The sequence below is a fragment of the Pelodiscus sinensis genome, chromosome 7, assembly GCF_052426305.1.
Source record: "Pelodiscus sinensis isolate ZL-2025 chromosome 7, ASM5242630v1, whole genome shotgun sequence".
Lineage (NCBI taxonomy): Eukaryota > Metazoa > Chordata > Testudines > Trionychidae > Pelodiscus > Pelodiscus sinensis.
This window is the reverse complement of record NC_143058.1, coordinates 697,569-716,683: the sequence shown is the minus strand read 5'-3', so window position 1 is coordinate 716,683 and position 19,115 is coordinate 697,569. Positions and strand designations below refer to the sequence as shown.

General features: G+C 71.8%; 1 protein-coding gene across 3 annotated transcripts in view; it reads right to left on the bottom strand.

Annotated features, from left to right (window-relative positions):
- LOC142823518 (obscurin-like protein 1) overlaps positions 1 to 19,115 on the bottom strand; it is a 45,250-nt gene that overhangs the window by 13,250 nt on the left and 12,885 nt on the right. For 2 of the 3 annotated variants that reach the window (XM_089779580.1, XM_089779582.1), the window contains exons 2-7: positions 10,208 to 11,163; positions 7,845 to 8,114; positions 6,333 to 6,593; positions 3,305 to 3,610; positions 2,892 to 3,167; positions 1,743 to 2,015 (exon numbers count right to left, since the gene is read on the bottom strand). In XM_089779580.1, coding sequence (XP_089635706.1) covers positions 1,743 to 2,015; positions 2,892 to 3,167; positions 3,305 to 3,610; positions 6,333 to 6,593; positions 7,845 to 8,114; positions 10,208 to 11,153 — 2,332 coding nt within the window. In that variant the 5' untranslated portion in view covers positions 11,154 to 11,163. The remainder of the gene's footprint in view (positions 1 to 1,742; positions 2,016 to 2,891; positions 3,168 to 3,304; positions 3,611 to 6,332; positions 6,594 to 7,844; positions 8,115 to 10,207; positions 11,164 to 19,115) is intronic. The other variant, XM_089779581.1, reaches the window with a different exon arrangement.

The following is a 19,115-nucleotide window of genomic DNA, read 5'->3' as shown; positions in this document are numbered from 1 at the left end:
CCGGCTGGCCAGGCAGGCAGCTGAAGCGCCCTGTGGGACTGGTTTGTGGCCTATTTGGGAAGGTCTCCAGTCTGGGGCTGTAAGGAGCCCCGAGTTTGAGCAACTCGCCCTGAGCGGACGCCCTCGGCCATGCCCAGACCGGGCCCAGTCCGTCACACTGACTTTCTGGACTGGACCTTCTCGATCATCTAATAAAAACTATCACAGAAACACCGGCCATGTTCTTAAACAAGTCCCACAATACAAGAACTAGAGTCACCAAATGAAATGAACAGGCAGCAGGTTTAAATCAAACAAAAGGAAGTTTTTCTTCACTCAATGCACAGTCAACCTGTGGAACTCCTCGCCTGAGGATGCGGTGAAGGCCAGGACTTTAACAGGGCTCAAAAAAGAGCTAGATAGATTCATGGAGGTTGGGTCCATCAATGGCTATTAGCCAGGATGGGCAGGAATAGTGTCCCCAGCCTCTGTTTCTCTTCAGATGGGTGACAGGGGAGGGATCACATGGGGATTCCCTGTTGTGATCCTTCCCTCTGGGGCACCTGGCGCTGGCCGCTGTGGGCAGACAGGACACTGGGCCGGACGGGCCTTTGCTCTGACGCCGTCCGGCCATTCTCATGTTCTGTTTAAATTCTCCCAGAGGATTTGGCTCCCGATGGTTTTCCGTTTTCTGTCATGGGCCCTTTTCAAGCACCAGGTAGCGACGTGATAGGTTTGGACTCACCCTGTTGGCACGTAGCAGGTCGTGAGCTCAGTGTCTGTCACAGCAGGCCCAGCACACTGTGACTTGGAAAACTGTCATCTCTAATGTCATCACCCTGAGAGTGCGTTGGAGCCACGGTGTAGGCACTCAGGGACCAGCCTGCCCCGCCCCACCCCGCTGCACACCAGCGACAGGAGAGCAAGGGCAGCGCCTGCCCCCTGGCAGAGCACAGGCTGCAGCTGGGTCACCGGCCTTGGCATCTGGCTAGGGCGCTGGGTGGCCTCTGCCCGGACAGGCGAGCCGGGCGTGGGAGCCGACGGGGGCACGTGGCCGCCCCCTCTTGCAGTCCTGCGGTCACTGCACTCTGCTGTGTTGGGCTGGGTGTGGTGCTGCGACCCTGTCTGGGGAGGGGTCTGACTGCAGAAGGGGAGGGGGACAAAGGGCAGGCGGGGGTGCAGGGCCTGTGGGGAGTCAGTCTCGGCGGGGCTAGGAGGAGAGAAGCGGCTTAGAGCAGGAAAAGGGGGGAGACGGGCCGGGACCCCCTCTCCCGCCTGCTCACATGGATCCTTCCCGCCCACCGGCCGGCCGGGAGTCCCCAGCGCGCCATGCCAGAGCATGCGGGCAGGGGGCACATGGTGCCACGTCACAGCGTCCCCCCAGCCCCACAGGGGGCCACTGGCCCCGCCTGGCCTCCCCTCGCTGTTCCCCAAGCAGACCGAGCACGCAAAGCCCCTCCCAGCCGGCCCCCAGCAGAGCAGAGGGGCAGGCCCAGGCCGGGACCCAGCCCCCCACGAAGCTCAGCGCTGGGAGCGCAGGGCCGGGAGGGGCGCTCGGGGCCCAGGCTCGCGTGGGTCTGGCTGGGAAGCAGGCGGGGGTCGGGGGGGAGGGGAGGGCTGAACAACGCGCAGAGGGGCCGAGCCAGAGAAGGGTCCGGAGCTGGAGGGGCCGACGCAGGGAGGACGACGGAGCCGAGCGTGTGGGGAAAGCCCTGGACAGGCCGACGGACCCGCAGCACCTGGGCCGCGCCGGGCGCACCCACCTGTGACGGAGACGCTGTAGAAGACGGAGTCGCCGCCCGCGTCGCACACGAACTCCCCCGTGTCCTGCGGCCGGGCCGAGAGGATGAGGAGCCGGCGATGGGGCCCCTCCCGCTCCAGGCACAGGCGCTCGCCCTCCTCCACCTCCAGCCCGTCCTTGTACCAGTGGGCGGGGGCGTCGGGGCGGGACAGCTCGCACGCCAGCACCACGCGCGCCCCGGACACGTAGGCGTGCGCCGCCGCCTCGTTGGAGCTGACGATCCGCACCGGCGGCTCTGGGCGGGGAGACGGGAGGCTCAGCGGGGTGGGGGGGGCCGGGCCAGCTGGGACCCTCCTGGCCCCGCCCATCCCTCAGCGCGGGGGGTCACCGCTCGCTAGCACGGGGCCCCTGATGAGCAGCCAGGCCCCGGCCCAGCGGGCCCCTCGCACTCGGCCTGAGCAGCGTAGCGAGAGTCTGCCCCACGGGGAGCCACGGCCCTTCCCGTCCCACGCAGGGCGGTCGGTTACCACGGGGGCCGGCCCATCCCGCCAGGCCCCCCCGCGGGCCAGCCCATCCCGCCAGGCCCCCCCGCGGGACAGCCCATCCCCCAGTGCTTCCCGCCAGGCCCCCCCGCGGGCCAGCCCATCCCGCCAGGCCCCCCCCACAGGCCAGCCCATCCCGCCAGGCCCCCCCGCAGGCCAGCCCATCCCCCAGCCCATCCCGCCAGGCCCCCCCCACGGGCCAGCCCATCCCCCAGTGCTTCCCGCCAGGCCCCCCCCACGGGCCAGCCCATCCCGCCAGGCCCCCCCCACGGGCCAGCCCATCCCCCAGTGCTTCCCGCCAGGCCAGGCAATCCCACCAGGCTCCCCGAGGCCAGGAGCTGCTCTCTGCATGGTCCTAGTGTGGCCCCTGGACCCTGCAGCCCCCGCAGCCAGTGCTGCCCCCAGAGCGCAGAGGACGTGCTAAGAGCTGGCTCTGGCACTCACAGGGATCCAGAGCCCGGCCCCTTGGGGTAACTGACCAGCCCAGGGCACGAGCCCCGTTCCCCAGCTGCCATCGCCCAGCAGGGGGGGCTGGGGGAAGGGGTCCCCCTGCCCTGGGCTGGCAGGGTTGCTGGGCCCTGGCCGAAGCTACCGGCTTGTCTCCCGTGTCTGTGCGGCTCGCTCCTCACCTTGCACCTGCAGAGTGGCCACGCTCCGCACCCCGCTGGCCACGAAGCCGACCTGGGCCCCGCTCTCGGCCAGCCGCACCCCGCGGAGCAGCAGGGAGTGCTCGGTCCCGCTCTGCTTTGCGGTGTAGCGCTGGCCGGCCCCCGTCTCCTCCAGCCTCGCCCCGTCCAGCAGCCAGGTCCCCGCCACCGCAGCCGAGAGCTCCAGGGAGAAGCAGGCGTCCTGGCCGGCCTGCACCTGCACGTCCTGCAGGCCTCTCCGCACGCAAGCTACAGGGACTAGAGACGGCAGGGCCTCAGCCGGGGAGGGCAGCGGGCAGGGGCCCTTCGGGGGGCGGCTGCACGTCGGGTGAGCACGGGGACGGGCCCCGCGGCCCCGCTCTGCGCGGTCACTGCCCAGAGGCTGCGGGGCGTACCGAGGTGCACGGAGCCAGGGAACTCCACGGGCCTGCTCCTCCCGTACTTGTTGACGGCGCAGATGCGGAAGCAGTAGTCGGCCTCGGCGGGCACGCTGTCCCCCAGCACCTCCACCATGCTCGCCAGGTCCGTGGTCAGGCACTGCACCCACTCGGCCGCGCTGGCCTCCTGCCGCTCCAGCACGTAGCTGCTGGGGGGGCTTCGGTGCGCGCCAGGCCCAGGGCACCACGTCAGGAGGGCGGCATTGCTGCGGGCAGTGCTCATCTCGGCAGCCACGGGCGCGCTCGGCGGGACACGCTTGGCACCTAATGCAGACCCACCGCCAGTTACCGCCCTGCCCGAGATGCTCAGCCAGGGTGGGGGCTGGCCAGGCAGGGCCTCCCCCGCGGGGGCTGTGGGGCCTGTTCCCCAGTTCAGGGGCCGGCTGGCAGTGGGGCCACGCTTTCCCGCCGGGGGCACCCGCTCAGGGCCTGGGCACGTGGGCACCAATAGTCCTGCCCCAGCGATAGCCACGTGCTCTGGGTGCAGCGAGCGTTGGGACCCTGCGCAGAAGGGGAGGCCACAAGCAAGCGTGGCACCTCGGAGGCCAACCCACAGCTCCCCCGTACGTCTCAGGGGCTGGCCTGGGCACTCGGGCCTGGACTGGACGGCAGCCCCTCTTCCCCAGAGGGTCTCGGCACCAGCGGCAGAGTGCGTGGAACTGGCCATCACGTGCCCGGGTGACGCGGTTCCCCTCGGCCTGGACAAAGGCAAGAACCGGCCGGCCCGTCTCACCAACCGCCTCACATCCAACACCCGGCGGCGTCAACGGCCAAGCCCAGCCCACTCTGGCAGCCCCTCAGCACCGGCACTGCCGGCCACGGGGGCTTTGCACCCCCTCCTCCCACTCCAGCTCCTCGGAAGAGGGGGTTTGCCCGCGAGAGCGCACGACCCAGCTGTACTGGATGGTCTCGGACAGCTCCCTGAGAGTCAGGGCCTGCAGCACAAGAGCCCAGCCCGCACGACCATCCTTCAGGACAAGAGGGAGCTGAATGCTGGGTGGGAGGGGCCTGTCGCAGAGCTCCGCCCCCGGGGCAGGGCTGGAATGTGGTGGGAGGGGCTTGTCACAGAGTTCCGCCCCCGGGGCAGGGCTGGGATGCGGTAGGAGGGGCCTGTCGCAGAGCTCCGCCCCCAGGGCAGGGCTGGGATGCGGTAGGAGGGGCCTGTCACAGAGCTCCGCCCCCAGGGCCGGGCTGGGACACGGTGGGAGGGGCCTGTCGCAGAGCTCCGCCCCCAGGGCAAGGCTGGGATGCGGTAGGAGGGGCCTGTCGCAGAGCTCCGCCCCCGGGGCAGGGCTGGGATGCGGTAGGAGGGGCCTGTCGCAGAGCTCCGCCCACAGGGCCGGGCTGGGATGCGGTAGGAGGGGCCTGTCACAGAGCTCCGCCCACAGGGCCAGGCTGGGACACGGTGGGAGGGGCCTGTCGCAGAGCTCCGCCCACAGGGCCGGGGTCAGGCTGGGACTGGATGGAGGTGGGAAAGCGCCAGAGGAGTTTGCACCAGGTGCAGGAGGTTGGTGAACTGCGAGCTTGCCACCCCCACGGGGTTTGTGCCCTGGTTTGTACCCGTCTGCCTGAGGGCTGGTGCTCACCTAACTGCCACTGGGCAGATTTGAACCTGGGGCCTCTGGAGCTTAGTGTAGAAGCCTCGACCCTCTGAGCAAAACGCCAGCTGGCTCCCAGCCCCTGCTGTAGAGGTCTCTGTTGCTGTGGTCTAGGTGCCACGGCATGGGAAAGTGAACCACACGAGGGCCGTGTCCACACTCACGGCTTCTTGCGCAAGAATCCGCAGAGCGTCCACACTGCCCGCCCGCTCTTGCACAAGGAACTTTCCAGTCCGGCGTGGGAAGAGAGGGCTCCTTGCACAAGAGCTACGCTCTTTTCTAACAGGTGTGAGCTCTCTTCGCAGGAGCTCTTGCACAAGAGGGCAGTGTGGCCGCTCGGCAGGGATTTCTTGCACAAGAGAGCCCTCTGGCTAAAATGGCCACCAGAGCTTTCTTGTGCAAGAGACCGTCCACACGGCCATGGGAGCTCTTGCGCAAAAGCACAGCTCGCACAGGCAGTGTGGACGTGTTCTTGCACAAGATACAGAGAAGAGTTGTACAGAGAAGAGCGACAAGAATGATGAAAGGTCTAGAGAACATGACCTATGAAGCCAGGCTTCATGAACTGGGCTTGTTTAGTTTGGAAAAAAGAAGATTAAGGGGGGACATGATAGCGGTTTTCAAATATCTAAAAGGGTGTCACAAGGAGGAAGGAGAAAATTTGTTCCTCTTGGTTTCTGAGGACAGGACAAGGAGTAATGGGCTTAAAGTGCAGCAGGGGAGGTTTAGATTGGACATTAGGAAAAAAGTCCTAACTGTCAGGGTGGTCAAATATTGGAATAAATTGCCAAGGGAGGTGGTGGAATCTCCCTCTCTGGAGATATTTAAGAACAGGTTGGATAGACATCTGTCAGGGATGGTGTAGACGGAGCTTGGTCCTGCCTTGAGGGCAGGGGGCTGGACTCGATGACCTCTTGAGGTCCCTTCCAGTCCTATTATTCTATGATTCTATGATTCTATCCCTTGCGCACGATGTTCTTGCACAAGAAGCCGCCAGTGTAGACATAGCCTAGGTGTGTGGCTTACACTCACCCTCGTGCATCACCATGGGAGCTTCATGCTGGGTTCCCAGCTGTCACCAGATCTAAGGCCACTACCCCAGGCCCCTGCTTGTACCCAGATGTCCCTGCAGTCAGGAGGTGGCTGCAGCCATAGGGAGCCAGCCGGGCACCGGGCCGGCGACACGCCCAGCCGGGCACCGGGCCGGCAACACGCCCAGCCGGGCACCGGGCCGGCGACACGCCCAGCCATTCCCAAGCAGGCGAACCCCTGCCCCAAGGTCCCTGCTGCCCGCGGGGGCTGGGCGGGGCTGGCTCCAGTCCAGCCGGGCGCAGAGGGAGCCCTGCCCCAGCCTGAAGGCCCACGGTCCCGCCGCGAGGGGCGCTCACACTTGACGCGGAGCTGGGCTGACGTCTGTGCCTCCCCCACGGCGAAGGAGACGACTCCGGCGTCCTCCCGGCTCACGTGCACCAGGACCAGCAGGTGGGTTTTGCCGAAGCTCTTCAGCACGGTGCAGGGCGCCTCCTGCAGCTGCAGCCCATTGTGGCGCCAGCAGGGCCCCTCCACAGCGTCCCGCGTCTCCACGCAGAAGGCAGCGTTCTCCCCCTCCATGACGTCCAGCTTCCGCGGCAGCCGCTTCACGATCACCCCTGGCAGGGGGGGCCACGTGAGGGGGCAGCTCGGGACACCAGGACCCAGGTGTCAGGAATGGGGCTGGTATGAGGAGAGGAGAGGGGGCAGGGTGGGCAGGCTGGAGCGGGGCATGAGGGGGCAGAGTGGACGAGCTGGGAGCTGGGGCAGGGCACGGAGGTGTCAAACAAAAGCTTCTGCTCTCCGGATTCTGCGTGTGCTCTTCATGTGCTTGTCCGATGTCTGTGTGTGGAGTTAGACACACGCACGCTGTGCGGATGCTGGAAGTGTCCCTGTCTGTGGCAGAGCAACGGGCCAGGAACGCTCAGCCCATGCTGATGAGCGAGGCTCCAGGGACAATAGATCTAAATGGCAAAGACACAGCTGGGGAGTGAAGTTTAAGGCCTGGCGCTGACCATGTGACGCTCCAGCTTGGAAGAGACCAAGGAGCTATAGAAGTGCCATGTGGCATCCTCCAGTTTTTGTCTACAGCTTTGCTCCCAATCCCAGAGGCAGCCTTGCAGGGAACAAGGAGCCGGGAAGAACCGTGGACCCGTCCTGACATGGGATGTAACCAGAGACTTTTAAGCCAGCAGCTGTAACATCTCTGCTAGAGCCTGCACCGAGAACTGGGAGATTCGCTGCATGTCATGTACTATCCTTTAACAACCTCACTCTCCTGCTTTTCTTTCTTTTAATAATAAACCTTAGATTGTAGATTCTAAAGGTTTGGCCCAGCGTCATTTGTGGGTGAGGTCCAGAGTGTAAATTGACCTGGGACCTGTGGCTGGTTCCTTGGGGCTGGAGAACCCGTTTGGGGTGGGTGAGATGGGTCCTATAACCTCTCAGCTGTGTTAGGCCGGGGCTGATTGGGGCACAGGGAGAGCTGGGGTGTCTGAGGGGTGTTGCTCGGGAGGCTTCTGGCTGGCCAGGCAGGCCGCTGGAGCGCTCGGTGTGGCTGGTTTGTGGCCTGTTTGGGAAGGTCTCCAGTCTGGGGCTGTAGGGAGCCCTGAGTTTTGAGCAATTCGTTCTGTGCGGACGCCCTCAGCTGTGCCCAGACCCGGCCCGGCCCGTCACAGGGACAAGGGGGCTGGGTGAAATGCAGGTGAAATGCGGGTTCAGGAAGGGCTGGGGGGAGGCCGGGTGCCATGCACAGGGCAGGGGAGGCAGGAGGAAGCCGAGGGGAGGCGGGCTGCGCACGCAGTGGGGAAGGGCGGGGCCTGTCTCCAGGGCCCCCTGCCCAGGCTCTGCGCCCCGGGCCCGGCTCTCACCTCGGACCGAGAGCTCGGCGATGCTGCGTCCCTGCTGCTGCATCCGGCAGAGGTAGACGCCGTCGTCGTCAGTGCGGGCGTCGCGGATGGTCAGGCGCCGCACCGGGCCCTGCTCCTCCATCACGTACTTGGGGCTGGGCTGCAGCTGCGTGTCCTCCAGGTACCAGGCCGTGGGGATGGTCTCCAGGGGCACCTGGCACTCCAGCACGGCATCCTGGCGCTCCTGCACCTCCACGTCCACCAGGTGCACCTGGAACCGCACCCGGGGCTCTGGGGCCCAGCACGAGAGAGAGACGGGGGCTGCAGAGAGCGGGGCCAGGGCCACCCCGCACCCACGCTCACGCACCCGGCCTGCGGGCGGCCACCACACGTGGCCTGGCCACGGGGCCACATCCTGCCCACGGCTGAGCACAGAGCCCTCAGGGGCCAGCAAGCGGGGGCTGGGCTGGGCGGGCAGGCTCTGGCCAGCCCCCGACCCCTGGATTAGCTGCCTGCTCCAGGGAGGGGCAGCGAGCGCTTGCAGGTCCCAGCGGCTATTTTAAGAGGTGGCAGGCGACAGTGGGCAGCACTTGGTATGATCGGCACTCGGCACCCGGCTATCAGCTCTTCAACTGCCCCAGCCCCTGCTGAGCCGTCTGGGCTGCTGGGCGGGGAGGGGACGGCCGAGAGTGCCCCAGGCCCTGCTGAGCCGTCGTGGCTGCTGGGCGGGGAGGGGACGGCCGAGGGTGCCCCAGCCCCTGTCGGGCCGTCGGGGCTGCTGGGCGGGGAGGGGACGGCCGAGGGTGCCCCAGCCCCTGCCGAGCCGTCGGGGCAGCTGGGCGGGGAGGGGACGGCCGAGGGTGCCCCAGCCCCTGCCGAGCCGTCGGGGCTGCTGGGCGGGGAGGGGACGGCCGAGGGTGCCCCAGCCCCTGTCGAGCCGTCGGGGCTGCTGGGCGGGGAGGGGACGGCCGAGGGTGCCCCAGGCCCTGCCGAGCTGCTGCGGCTGCTGGGCGGGGAGGGGACGGCCGAGGGTGCCCCAGGCCCTGTCGAGCCGTCGGGGCTGCTGGGCGGGGAGGGGACGGCCGAGGGTGCCCCAGGCCCTGTCGAGCCGTCGGGGCTGCTGGGCGGGGAGGGGACGGCCGAGGCGGCTCGGAACGCCCTGGGCCCCTCTGAGCTGCCCTGGGAAAGGAGTCCCGCAGGGAGGCTGCGGCCATGGAAGTCCCAGAGGAGGCCGGGTCTGGGTCTCCGTCCGTGTGGGCCGTGCTGGGAAAGACAATTCGCCATCCAGGCCTCGTCCAAGGGCGGCCCGTCCTGCCCGTGCGGTGAGGGGCCTGACCCATCCCTGCCCGCCTGGGCAGCGCCAGGCCCCTGGCCCTGAGCCCAGCGGCTCAGCAACGTGCCCGTCATGCGAGCGCCAGGCCGGTCTGCACCGGGGAAGGAGGGCAGCAGAAAGGGATGCTCGGGGCTGACAAACCCCCACGGAGCGACATGGCCCCCGCCTGGGCCGGGCAGCGCTGGGCGCTTCCGTCGCGTTTCTCTGGTGTCCTAGCAGCCTGGGGCTTGGTGCTGCACGGCGGAGGCGTGGGGGGGCCAGGCAGGAAGGGCTGGCTGGGAGCTGGCCGTAAGACCAGGTCACTGCAGCTTGGCCGATGGGATTTGGGGGACGTGGTGAGGGGGGTTCCAGGGAGCACCCCTGTGCCGCGAGTTCTCCCCGCCCGGCAGTGCTGGTGGCTCAGGGCCCCCCGGGCAGCAGACTCACTGCCATGCCCCAGGGCACTACGCCCCGGCCGGGTCCCAGCCAGGCTCCAGCGAGTGCTCAGCATGTCCCCGTTAGGGGCTGCCAGCCTGGCTTCTCCTCGGCATCCGCCTTCCAGAGCCGAGGCCTGAGCCCCCTTCCAGCTGCCTCCTTGGGGCGAGGGGGCCCTGCCCTGCAGCCTTGGAGACTGGCAAATCCAGCCCAGCAACTGAGGCCCCAGAGATGTGGGCCCCTGCACCCCCCGCGTGGGAACAAGGGGCGGGGGACGTGCGGGCTCCCGGCTGGGCCAGGTGAGGGGGCTGTCAGCGGGGGCTGCCCCAAGGGCTGTAAGGCAGCCTGGGGAACTCACCGCCTGGAGCTCACGGGGGTCACAGACCCACAGGTCCTGTCCAGGAGGCGATGGAGCCACATGGCTTCTCCTGGAGGGAGACACCCCCCTCGGGGCTCTGGCCCATTGATGGTCAATGACAGCCTCCACCACCACCTGCCCCAGACCACCAGGGCCCCCGCTGTTGCGTACGCATGGGCCAAGGAGGACCCCGTTTCGCTCCCCCGAGCCCAGCGCCCCGGGTCACCGCAGCCCCGCAGGAACAGGCTGGCCCCGACTCCTGGGGGCCCCTGGGCCTACCTCGGACCCGGAGCTGCACGGCGCTGAGGGTCTGGCCGGCCGCGTTGGAGGCAGTGCAGACGTACAGCCCCTGGTCCCCCGCCTTGCAGTACAGCACTTTCAGGGTGAAGTAGCCCTCCCTGTCCTCGTAGACCAGATGCCGCCTGCCTGGCGCAACCGCCTGCCCGTCCTTCTGCCACAGCACCTCGGGCTTGGGCTTGCCCGTCACGTAGCAGCGGAACTTGGCGTGCTTCCCCTCGCTCACCGCGAACGCCTTGGCCTGGGGGGCGCCGTTCGCCCGGGCCGGCTGCCCGTGGTCCCGTCCGCGCGGCTCCAGCTGCTTCCCGCCCTGGCTCAGGGGCAGCCCCCGAGCCGCCGGCTCAACCAGGAGCACAGCGGCTGCCAGAGCCTCCCCGGCGCGGTTCTGGGCCCGGCACACATAGACCCCCCCGTCCGGGGGCCGGGCACCAAAGAGCTTCAGGAAATGCCAGCCGTCCGGCTCCCTCCCCAGGGAGAAGCGGCTGCTCTCGAAGAGCTCCGGCAGCTGGCGGCCGTCCTTCTCCCAGCGCAGCGTGGGGCACGGGTGCCCCGAGAGCCTGCAGGCGAACCCCACGTCCTCCCCCCGGCAGACCTGCCGCGACGCCGGCTTGCTCAGAAAGAGGGGGGGCGCGTCTTCGGGGTCTCCCGCCTGCTGCAGCAGCGCCCCATCCGCCGTGAGCGTGGCCTCCGCGCAGGTCTCCCCGACGGCGTTCCTGGCCTTCCGGTGGGAAAGGGACAGGCTGCACACGCTCCCCTCCGCCTCCGCCTGGAGCCGGCTGGGCGGCGCGAGCGGGAGCCTGTCCTCCCAGACCACGCTGGGCTGCGAGTCACCCACGACCTGGCACCGCAGGACAGCGTCAGCTCCGCTCGGCACTCTGGAAGGGCGGGGGCAGGCCAGGAACGAGGGGGCCCCCCCAAGCACGTCCATTGTGGGACACCTGAGGGACAGACAGACGGACGGGGCTAGCCAGCGCCAGAGCAGGAGGAGCAATGGGGCCAGCAGTGGAACGGACAGACTTGTGACCTCCCCCACGTGGCCACTGGCACAGCCCTACGGACCTGCCTCCCGCCCCAGAGCGGCCAGACCACGGGCGTCTCGCCAGAGTCCAGTCTGCCTGGGAAGGGCTCTGATCGCCCACAACCGGCCGGCAGGGGCCCCTGGGCCACACTCCCAGGGCTCTGATCACCCACAACTAGCCGGCAGGGGCCCCCGGGCCGCGCTCCCAGGGCTCTGATCACCCACAACCGGCCGACAGGGGCCCCCGGGCCACGCTCCCAGGGCTCTGATCACCCACAACCGGCCGGCAGGGCCCCCGGGCCGCACTCCCAGGGCTCTGATCACCCACAACTAGCCGGCAGGGGCCCCCGGGCCGCGCTCCCAGGGCTCTGATCACCCACAACCGGCCGACAGGGGCCCCCGGGCCACGCTCCCAGGGCTCTGATCACCCACAACCGGCCGGCAGGGGCCCCCGGGCCACGCTCCCAGGGCTCTGATCACCCACAACCGGCCGGCAGGGGCCCCCGGGCCACGCTCCCAGGGCTCTGATCACCCACAACCGGCCGGCAGGGGCCCCCGGGCCGCGCTCCCAGGGCTCTGATCACCCACAACCGGCCGGCAGGGGCCCCCTGGCCACACTACCAGGGCTCTGATCACCCACAACCGGCCGGCAGGGGCCCCCGGGTCGCGCTCCCAGGGCTCTGATCACCCACAACCGGCCGGCAGGGGCCCCCGGGCCGCGCTCCCAGGGCTCTGATCACCCACAACCGGCCGGCAGGGGCCCCCGGGCCGCGCTCCCAGGGCTCTGATCACCCACAACCGGCCGGCAGGGCCCCCGGGCCGCGCTCCCAGGGCTCTGATCACCCACAACTAGCCGGCAGGGGCCCCCGGGCCGCGCTCCCAGGGCTCTGATCACCCACAACCGGCCGGCAGGGGTCCCCGGGCCATGCTCCCAGGGCTCTGATCACCCACAACTGGCCGGCAGGGGCCCCCGGGCTGCGCTCCCAGGGCTCTGATAGCCCACAACCGGCCGGCAGGGGCCCCCGGGCCACGCTCCCAGGGCTCTGATAGCCCACAACCGGCCGGCAGGGGCCCCCGGGCCGCGCTCCCAGGGCTCTGATCACCCACAACCGGCCGGCAGGGGCCCCCGGGCCGCGCTCCCAGGGCTCTGATCACCCACAACCGGCCGGCAGGGGCCCCCGGGCCGCGCTCCCAGGGCTCTGATCACCCACAACCGGCCGGCAGGGCCCCCGGGCCGCGCTCCCAGGGCTCTGATCACCCACAACCGGCCGGCAGGGGCCCCCGGGTCGCGCTCCCAGGGCTCTGATCACCCACAACCGGCCGGCAGGGCCCCCGGGCCGCGCTCCCAGGGCTCTGATCACCCACAACCGGCCGGCAGGGGCCCCCGGGCCGCGCTCCCAGGGCTCTGATCACCCACAACCGGCCGGCAGGGGCCCCCGGGCCACGCTCCCAGGGCTCTGATCACCCACAACCGGCCGGCAGGGGCCCCCGGGCCGCGCTCCCAGGGCTCTGATCACCCACAACCGGCCGGCAGGGGCCCCCGGGCCGCGCTCCCAGGGCTCTGATCACCCACAACCGGCCGGCAGGGGCCCCTGGGCCGCGCTCCCAGGGCTCTGATCACCCACAACCGGCCGGCAGGGGCCCCCGGGCCGCGCTCCCAGGGCTCTGATCACCCACAACCGGCCGGCAGGGGCCCCCGGGCCGCGCTCCCAGGGCTCTGATCACCCACAACCGGCCGGCAGGGGCCCCCGGGCCGCGCTCCCAGGGCTCTGATCACCCACAACCGGCCGACAGGGCCCCCGGGCCGCGCTCCCAGGGCTCTGATCACCCACAACTGGCCGACAGGGGCCCCCGGGCCGCGCTCCCAGGGCTCTGATCACCCACAACCGGCCGGCAGGGGCCCCCGGGTCGCGCTCCCAGGGCTCTGATCACCCACAACCGGCCGGCAGGGGCCCCCGGGCCGCGCTCCCAGGGCTCTGATCACCCACAACCGGCCGGCAGGGGCCCCCGGGCCGCGCTCCCAGGGCTCTGATCACCCACAACCGGCCGGCAGGGGCCCCCTGGCCGCGCTCCCAGGGCTCTGATCACCCACAACCGGCCGGCAGGGCCCCCGGGCCGCGCTCCCAGGGCTCTGATCACCCACAACCGGCCGGCAGGGCCCCCGGGCCGCGCTCCCAGGGCTCTGATCACCCACAACCGGCCGACAGGGCCCCCGGGCCGCGCTCCCAGGGCTCTGATCACCCACAACTGGCCGACAGGGGCCCCCTGGCCGCGCTCCCAGGGCTCTGATCACCCACAACCGGCCGGCAGGGGCCCCCGGGTCGCGCTCCCAGGGCTCTGATCACCCACAACCGGCCGGCAGGGGCCCCCGGGCCGCGCTCCCAGGGCTCTGATCACCCACAACCGGCCGGCAGGGCCCCCGGGCCGCGCTCCCAGGGCTCTGATCACCCACAACCGGCCGGCAGGGGCCCCCGGGCCGCGCTCCCAGGGCTCTGATCACCCACAACCGGCCGGCAGGGGCCCCGGGCCGCGCTCCCAGGGCTCTGATCACCCACAACCGGCCGGCAGGGCCCCCGGGCCGCGCTCCCAGGGCTCTGATCACCCACAACCGGCCGGCAGGGGCCCCCGGGCCGCGCTCCCAGGGCTCTGATCACCCACAACCGGCCGGCAGGGGCCCCCGGGCCGCGCTCCCAGGGCTCTGATCACCCACAACCGGCCGGCAGGGGCCCCCGGGCTGCGCTCCCAGGGCTCTGATCGCCCACAACCGGCCGGCAGGGGCCCCCGGGCCGCGCTCCCAGGGCTCTGATCACCCACAACCGGCCGGCAGGGGCCCCCGGGCCACGCTCCCAGGGCTCTGATCACCCACAACCGGCCGGCAGGGGCCCCTGGGCCGCGCTCCCAGGGCTCTGATCACCCACAACCGGCCGGCAGGGGCCCCTGGGCCACACTCCCAGGGCTCTGATCACCCACAACCGGCCGGCAGGGGCCCCCGGGCCGCGCTCCCAGGGCTCTGATCGCCCACAACCGGCCGGCAGGGGCCCCCGGGCCACGCTCCCAGGGCTCTGATCACCCACAACCGGCCGGCAGGGGCCCCCGGGCCGCGCTCCCAGGGCTCTGATCGCCCACAACCGGCCGGCAGGGCCCCCGGGCCGCGCTCCCAGGGCTCTGATCGCCCACAACCGGCCGGCAGGGGCCCCCGGGTCGCGCTCCCAGGGCTCTGATCACCCACAACCGGCCGGCAGGGCCCCCGGGCCGCGCTCCCAGGGCTCTGATCACCCACAACCGGCCGGCAGGGGCCCCCGGGTCGCGCTCCCAGGGCTCTGATCACCCACAACCGGCCGGCAGGGCCCCCGGGCCGCGCTCCCAGGGCTCTGATCACCCACAACCGGCCGGCAGGGGCCCCCGGGCCGCGCTCCCAGGGCTCTGATCACCCACAACCGGCCGGCAGGGGCCCCCGGGCCACGCTCCCAGGGCTCTGATCGCCCACAACCGGCCGGCAGGGGCCCCCGGGCTGCGCTCCCAGGGCTCTGATCACCCACAACCGGCCGGCAGGGCCCCCGGGCCGCGCTCCCAGGGCTCTGATCACCCACAACTAGCCGGCAGGGGCCCCTGGGCCGCGCTCCCAGGGCTCTGATCACCCACAACCGGCCGGCAGGGGCCCCCGGGCCGCGCTCCCAGGGCTCTGATCACCCACAACCGGCCGGCAGGGGCCCCCGGGCCGCGCTCCCAGGGCTCTGATCACCCACAACCGGCCGGCAGGGCCCCCGGGCCGCGCTCCCAGGGCTCTGATCACCCACAACCGGCCGACAGGGCCCCCGGGCCGCGCTCCCAGGGCTCTGATCACCCACAACTGGCCGACAGGGGCCCCCTGGCCGCGCTCCCAGGGCTCTGATCACCCACAACCGGCCGGCAGGGGCCCCCGGGTCGCGCTCCCAGGGCTCTGATCACCCACAACCGGCCGGCAGGGGCCCCCGGGCCGCGCTCCCAGGGCTCTGATCACCCACAACCGGCCGGCAGGGCCCCCGGGCCGCGCTCCCAGGGCTCTGATCACCCACAACCGGCCGGCAGGGGCCCCCTGGCCGCGCTCCCAGGGCTCTGATCACCCACAACCGGCCGGCAGGGCCCCCGGGCCGCGCTCCCAGGGCTCTGATCACCCACAACCGGCCGGCAGGGCCCCCGGGCCGCGCTCCCAGGGCTCTGATCACCCACAACCGGCCGACAGGGCCCCCGGGCCGCGCTCCCAGGGCTCTGATCACCCACAACTGGCCGACAGGGGCCCCCTGGCCGCGCTCCCAGGGCTCTGATCACCCACAACCGGCCGGCAGGGGCCCCCGGGTCGCGCTCCCAGGGCTCTGATCACCCACAACCGGCCGGCAGGGGCCCCCGGGCCGCGCTCCCAGGGCTCTGATCACCCACAACCGGCCGGCAGGGCCCCCGGGCCGCGCTCCCAGGGCTCTGATCACCCACAACCGGCCGGCAGGGGCCCCCTGGCCGCGCTCCCAGGGCTCTGATCACCCACAACCGGCCGGCAGGGCCCCCGGGCCGCGCTCCCAGGGCTCTGATCACCCACAACCGGCCGGCAGGGCCCCCGGGCCGCGCTCCCAGGGCTCTGATCACCCACAACCGGCCGGCAGGGGCCCCCGGGCCGCGCTCCCAGGGCTCTGATCACCCACAACCGGCCGGCAGGGGCCCCCGGGCCGCGCTCCCAGGGCTCTGATCACCCACAACCGGCCGGCAGGGGCCCCCGGGCTGCGCTCCCAGGGCTCTGATCGCCCACAACCGGCCGGCAGGGGCCCCCGGGCCGCGCTCCCAGGGCTCTGATCGCCCACAACCGGCCGGCAGGGGCCCCCGGGCCGCGCTCCCAGGGCTCTGATCACCCACAACCGGCCGGCAGGGGCCCCCGGGCCACGCTCCCAGGGCTCTGATCACCCACAACCGGCCGGCAGGGGCCCCTGGGCCGCGCTCCCAGGGCTCTGATCACCCACAACCGGCCGGCAGGGGCCCCTGGGCCACACTCCCAGGGCTCTGATCACCCACAACCGGCCGGCAGGGGCCCCCGGGCCGCGCTCCCAGGGCTCTGATCGCCCACAACCGGCCGGCAGGGGCCCCCGGGCCACGCTCCCAGGGCTCTGATCACCCACAACCGGCCGGCAGGGGCCCCCGGGCCACGCTCCCAGGGCTCTGATCACCCACAACCGGCCGGCAGGGGCCCCCGGGCTGCGCTCCCAGGGCTCTGATCGCCCACAACCGGCCGGCAGGGGCCCCCGGGCCACGCTCCCAGGGCTCTGATCACCCACAACCGGCCGGCAGGGGCCCCCGGGCCGCGCTCCCAGGGCTCTGATCACCCACAACCGGCCGGCAGGGGCCCACAGGCCAGGCCCAGGGCTCTGATCACCCACAACCGGCCGGCAGGGGCCCCGGGCCGCGCTCCCAGAGCTCTGATCACCCACAACCGGCCGGCAGGGGCCCCCGGGCCGCGCTCCCAGGGCTCTGATCACCCACAACTGGCCGACAGGGGCCCCCGGGCCGCGCTCCCAGGGCTCTGATCACCCACAACCGGCCGGCAGGGGCCCCCGGGCCGCGCTCCCAGGGCTCTGATCACCCACAACCGGCCGGCAGGGCCCCTGGGCCGCGCTCCCAGGGCTCTGATCGCCCACAACCGGCCGGCAGGGGCCCCCGGGCCGCGCTCCCAGGGCTCTGATCACCCACAACCGGCCGGCAGGGGCCCCCGGGCCGCGCTCCCAGGGCTCTGATCGCCCACAACCGGCCGGCAGGGGCCCCCGGGCCACGCTCCCAGGGCTCTGATCACCCACAACCGGCCGGCAGGGGCCCCCGGGCCGCGCTCCCAGGGCTCTGATCACCCACAACCGGCCGGCAGGGGCCCCCGGGCCGCGCTCCCAGGGCTCTGATCACCCACAACCGGCCGGCAGGGGCCCCCGGGCCGCGCTCCCAGGGCTCTGATCACCCACAACTAGCCGGCAGGGGCCCCCGGGCCGCGCTCCCAGGGCTCTGATCACCCACAACCGGCCGGCAGGGGCCCCCGGGCCGCGCTCCCAGGGCTCTGATCACCCACAACCGGCCGGCAGGGGCCCCCGGGCCGCGCTCCCAGGGCTCTGATCACCCACAACCGGCCGGCAGGGGCCCCCGGGCCGCGCTCCCAGGGCTCTGATCACCCACAACCGGCCGGCAGGGGCCCCCGGGCCGCGCTCCCAGGGCTCTGATCACCCACAACCGGCCGGCAGGGCCCCCGGGCCGCGCTCCCAGGGCTCTGATCACCCACAACCGGCCGGCAGGGGCCCCCGGGCCGCGCTCCCAGGGCTCTGATCACCCACAACCGGCCGGCAGGGGCCCCCGGGCCGCGCTCCCAGGGCTCTGATCACCCACAACTAGCCGGCAGGGGCCCCCGGGCCGCGCTCCCAGGGCTCTGATCACCCACAACCGGCCGGCAGGGGCCCCCGGGCCGCGCTCCCAGGGCTCTGATCACCCACAACCGGCCGGCAGGGGCCCCCGGGCCGCGCTCCCAGGGCTCTGATCACCCACAACCGGCCGGCAGGGGCCCCCGGGCCGCGCTCCCAGGGCTCTGATCACCCACAACCGGCCGGCAGGGCCCCCGGGCCGCGCTCCCAGGGCTCTGATCACCCACAACCGGCCGGCAGGGGCCCCTGGGCCGCGCTCCCAGGGCTCTGATCACCCACAACTGGCCGACAGGGGCCCCCGGGCCACGCTCCCAGGGCTCTGATCACCCACAACCGGCCGGCAGGGGCCCCCGGGCCGCGCTCCCAGGGCTCTGATCACCCACAACCGGCCGGCAGGGGCCCCTGGGCCGCGCTCCCAGGGCTCTGATCACCCACAACCGGCCGGCAGGGGCCCCCGGGCCGCGCTCCCAGGGCTCTGATCACCCACAACCGGCCGGCAGGGGCCCCCGGGTCGCGCTCCCAGGGCTCTGATCACCCACAACCGGCCGGCAGGGGCCCCCGGGCCGCGCTCCCAGGGCTCTGATCGCCCACAACCGGCCGGCAGGGGCCCCCGGGCCACGCTCCCAGGGCTCTGATCACCCACAACCGGCCGGCAGGGGCCCCCGGGCCACGCTCCCAGGGCTCTGATCACCCACAACCGGCCGGCAGGGCCCCCGGGCCGCGCTCCCAGGGCTCTGATCACCCACAACCGGCCGACAGGGCCCCCGGGCCGCGCTCCCAGGGCTCTGATCACCCACAACCGGCCGGCAGGGGCCCCCGGGCCGCGCTCCCAGGGCTCTGATCACCCACAACCGGCCGGCAGGGGCCCCCGGGTCACACTCCCAGGGCTCTGATCACCCACAACCGGCCGGCAGGGCCCCCGGGTCACACTCCCAGGGCTCTGATAGCCCACAACCGGCCGGCAGGGGCCCCCGGGCCGCGCTCCCAGGGCTCTGATCACCCACAACCGGCCGGCAGGGCCCCCGGGCCGCGCTCCCAGGGCTCTGATCACCCACAACCGGCCGGCAGGGGCCCCCGGGCTGCGCTCCCAGGGCTCTGATCACCCACAACCGGCCGGCAGGGGCCCCCGGGCTGCGCTCCCAGGGCTCTGATCACCCACAACCGGCCGGCAGGGGTCCCTGGGCCGCGCTCCCAGGGCTCTGATCACCCACAACCGGCCGGCAGGGGCCCCCGGGTCGCGCTCCCAGGGCTCTGATCACCCACAACCGGCCGGCAGGGGCCCCCGGGTCGCGCTCCCAGGGCTCTGATCACCCACAACCGGCCGGCAGGGCCCCCTGGCCACACTACCAGGGTTCTGATCACCCACAACCGGCCGGCAGGGGCCCCCGGTCCACGCTCCCAGGGCTCTGATCACCCACAACCGGCCGGCAGGGGCCCCTGGGCCACACTCCCAGGG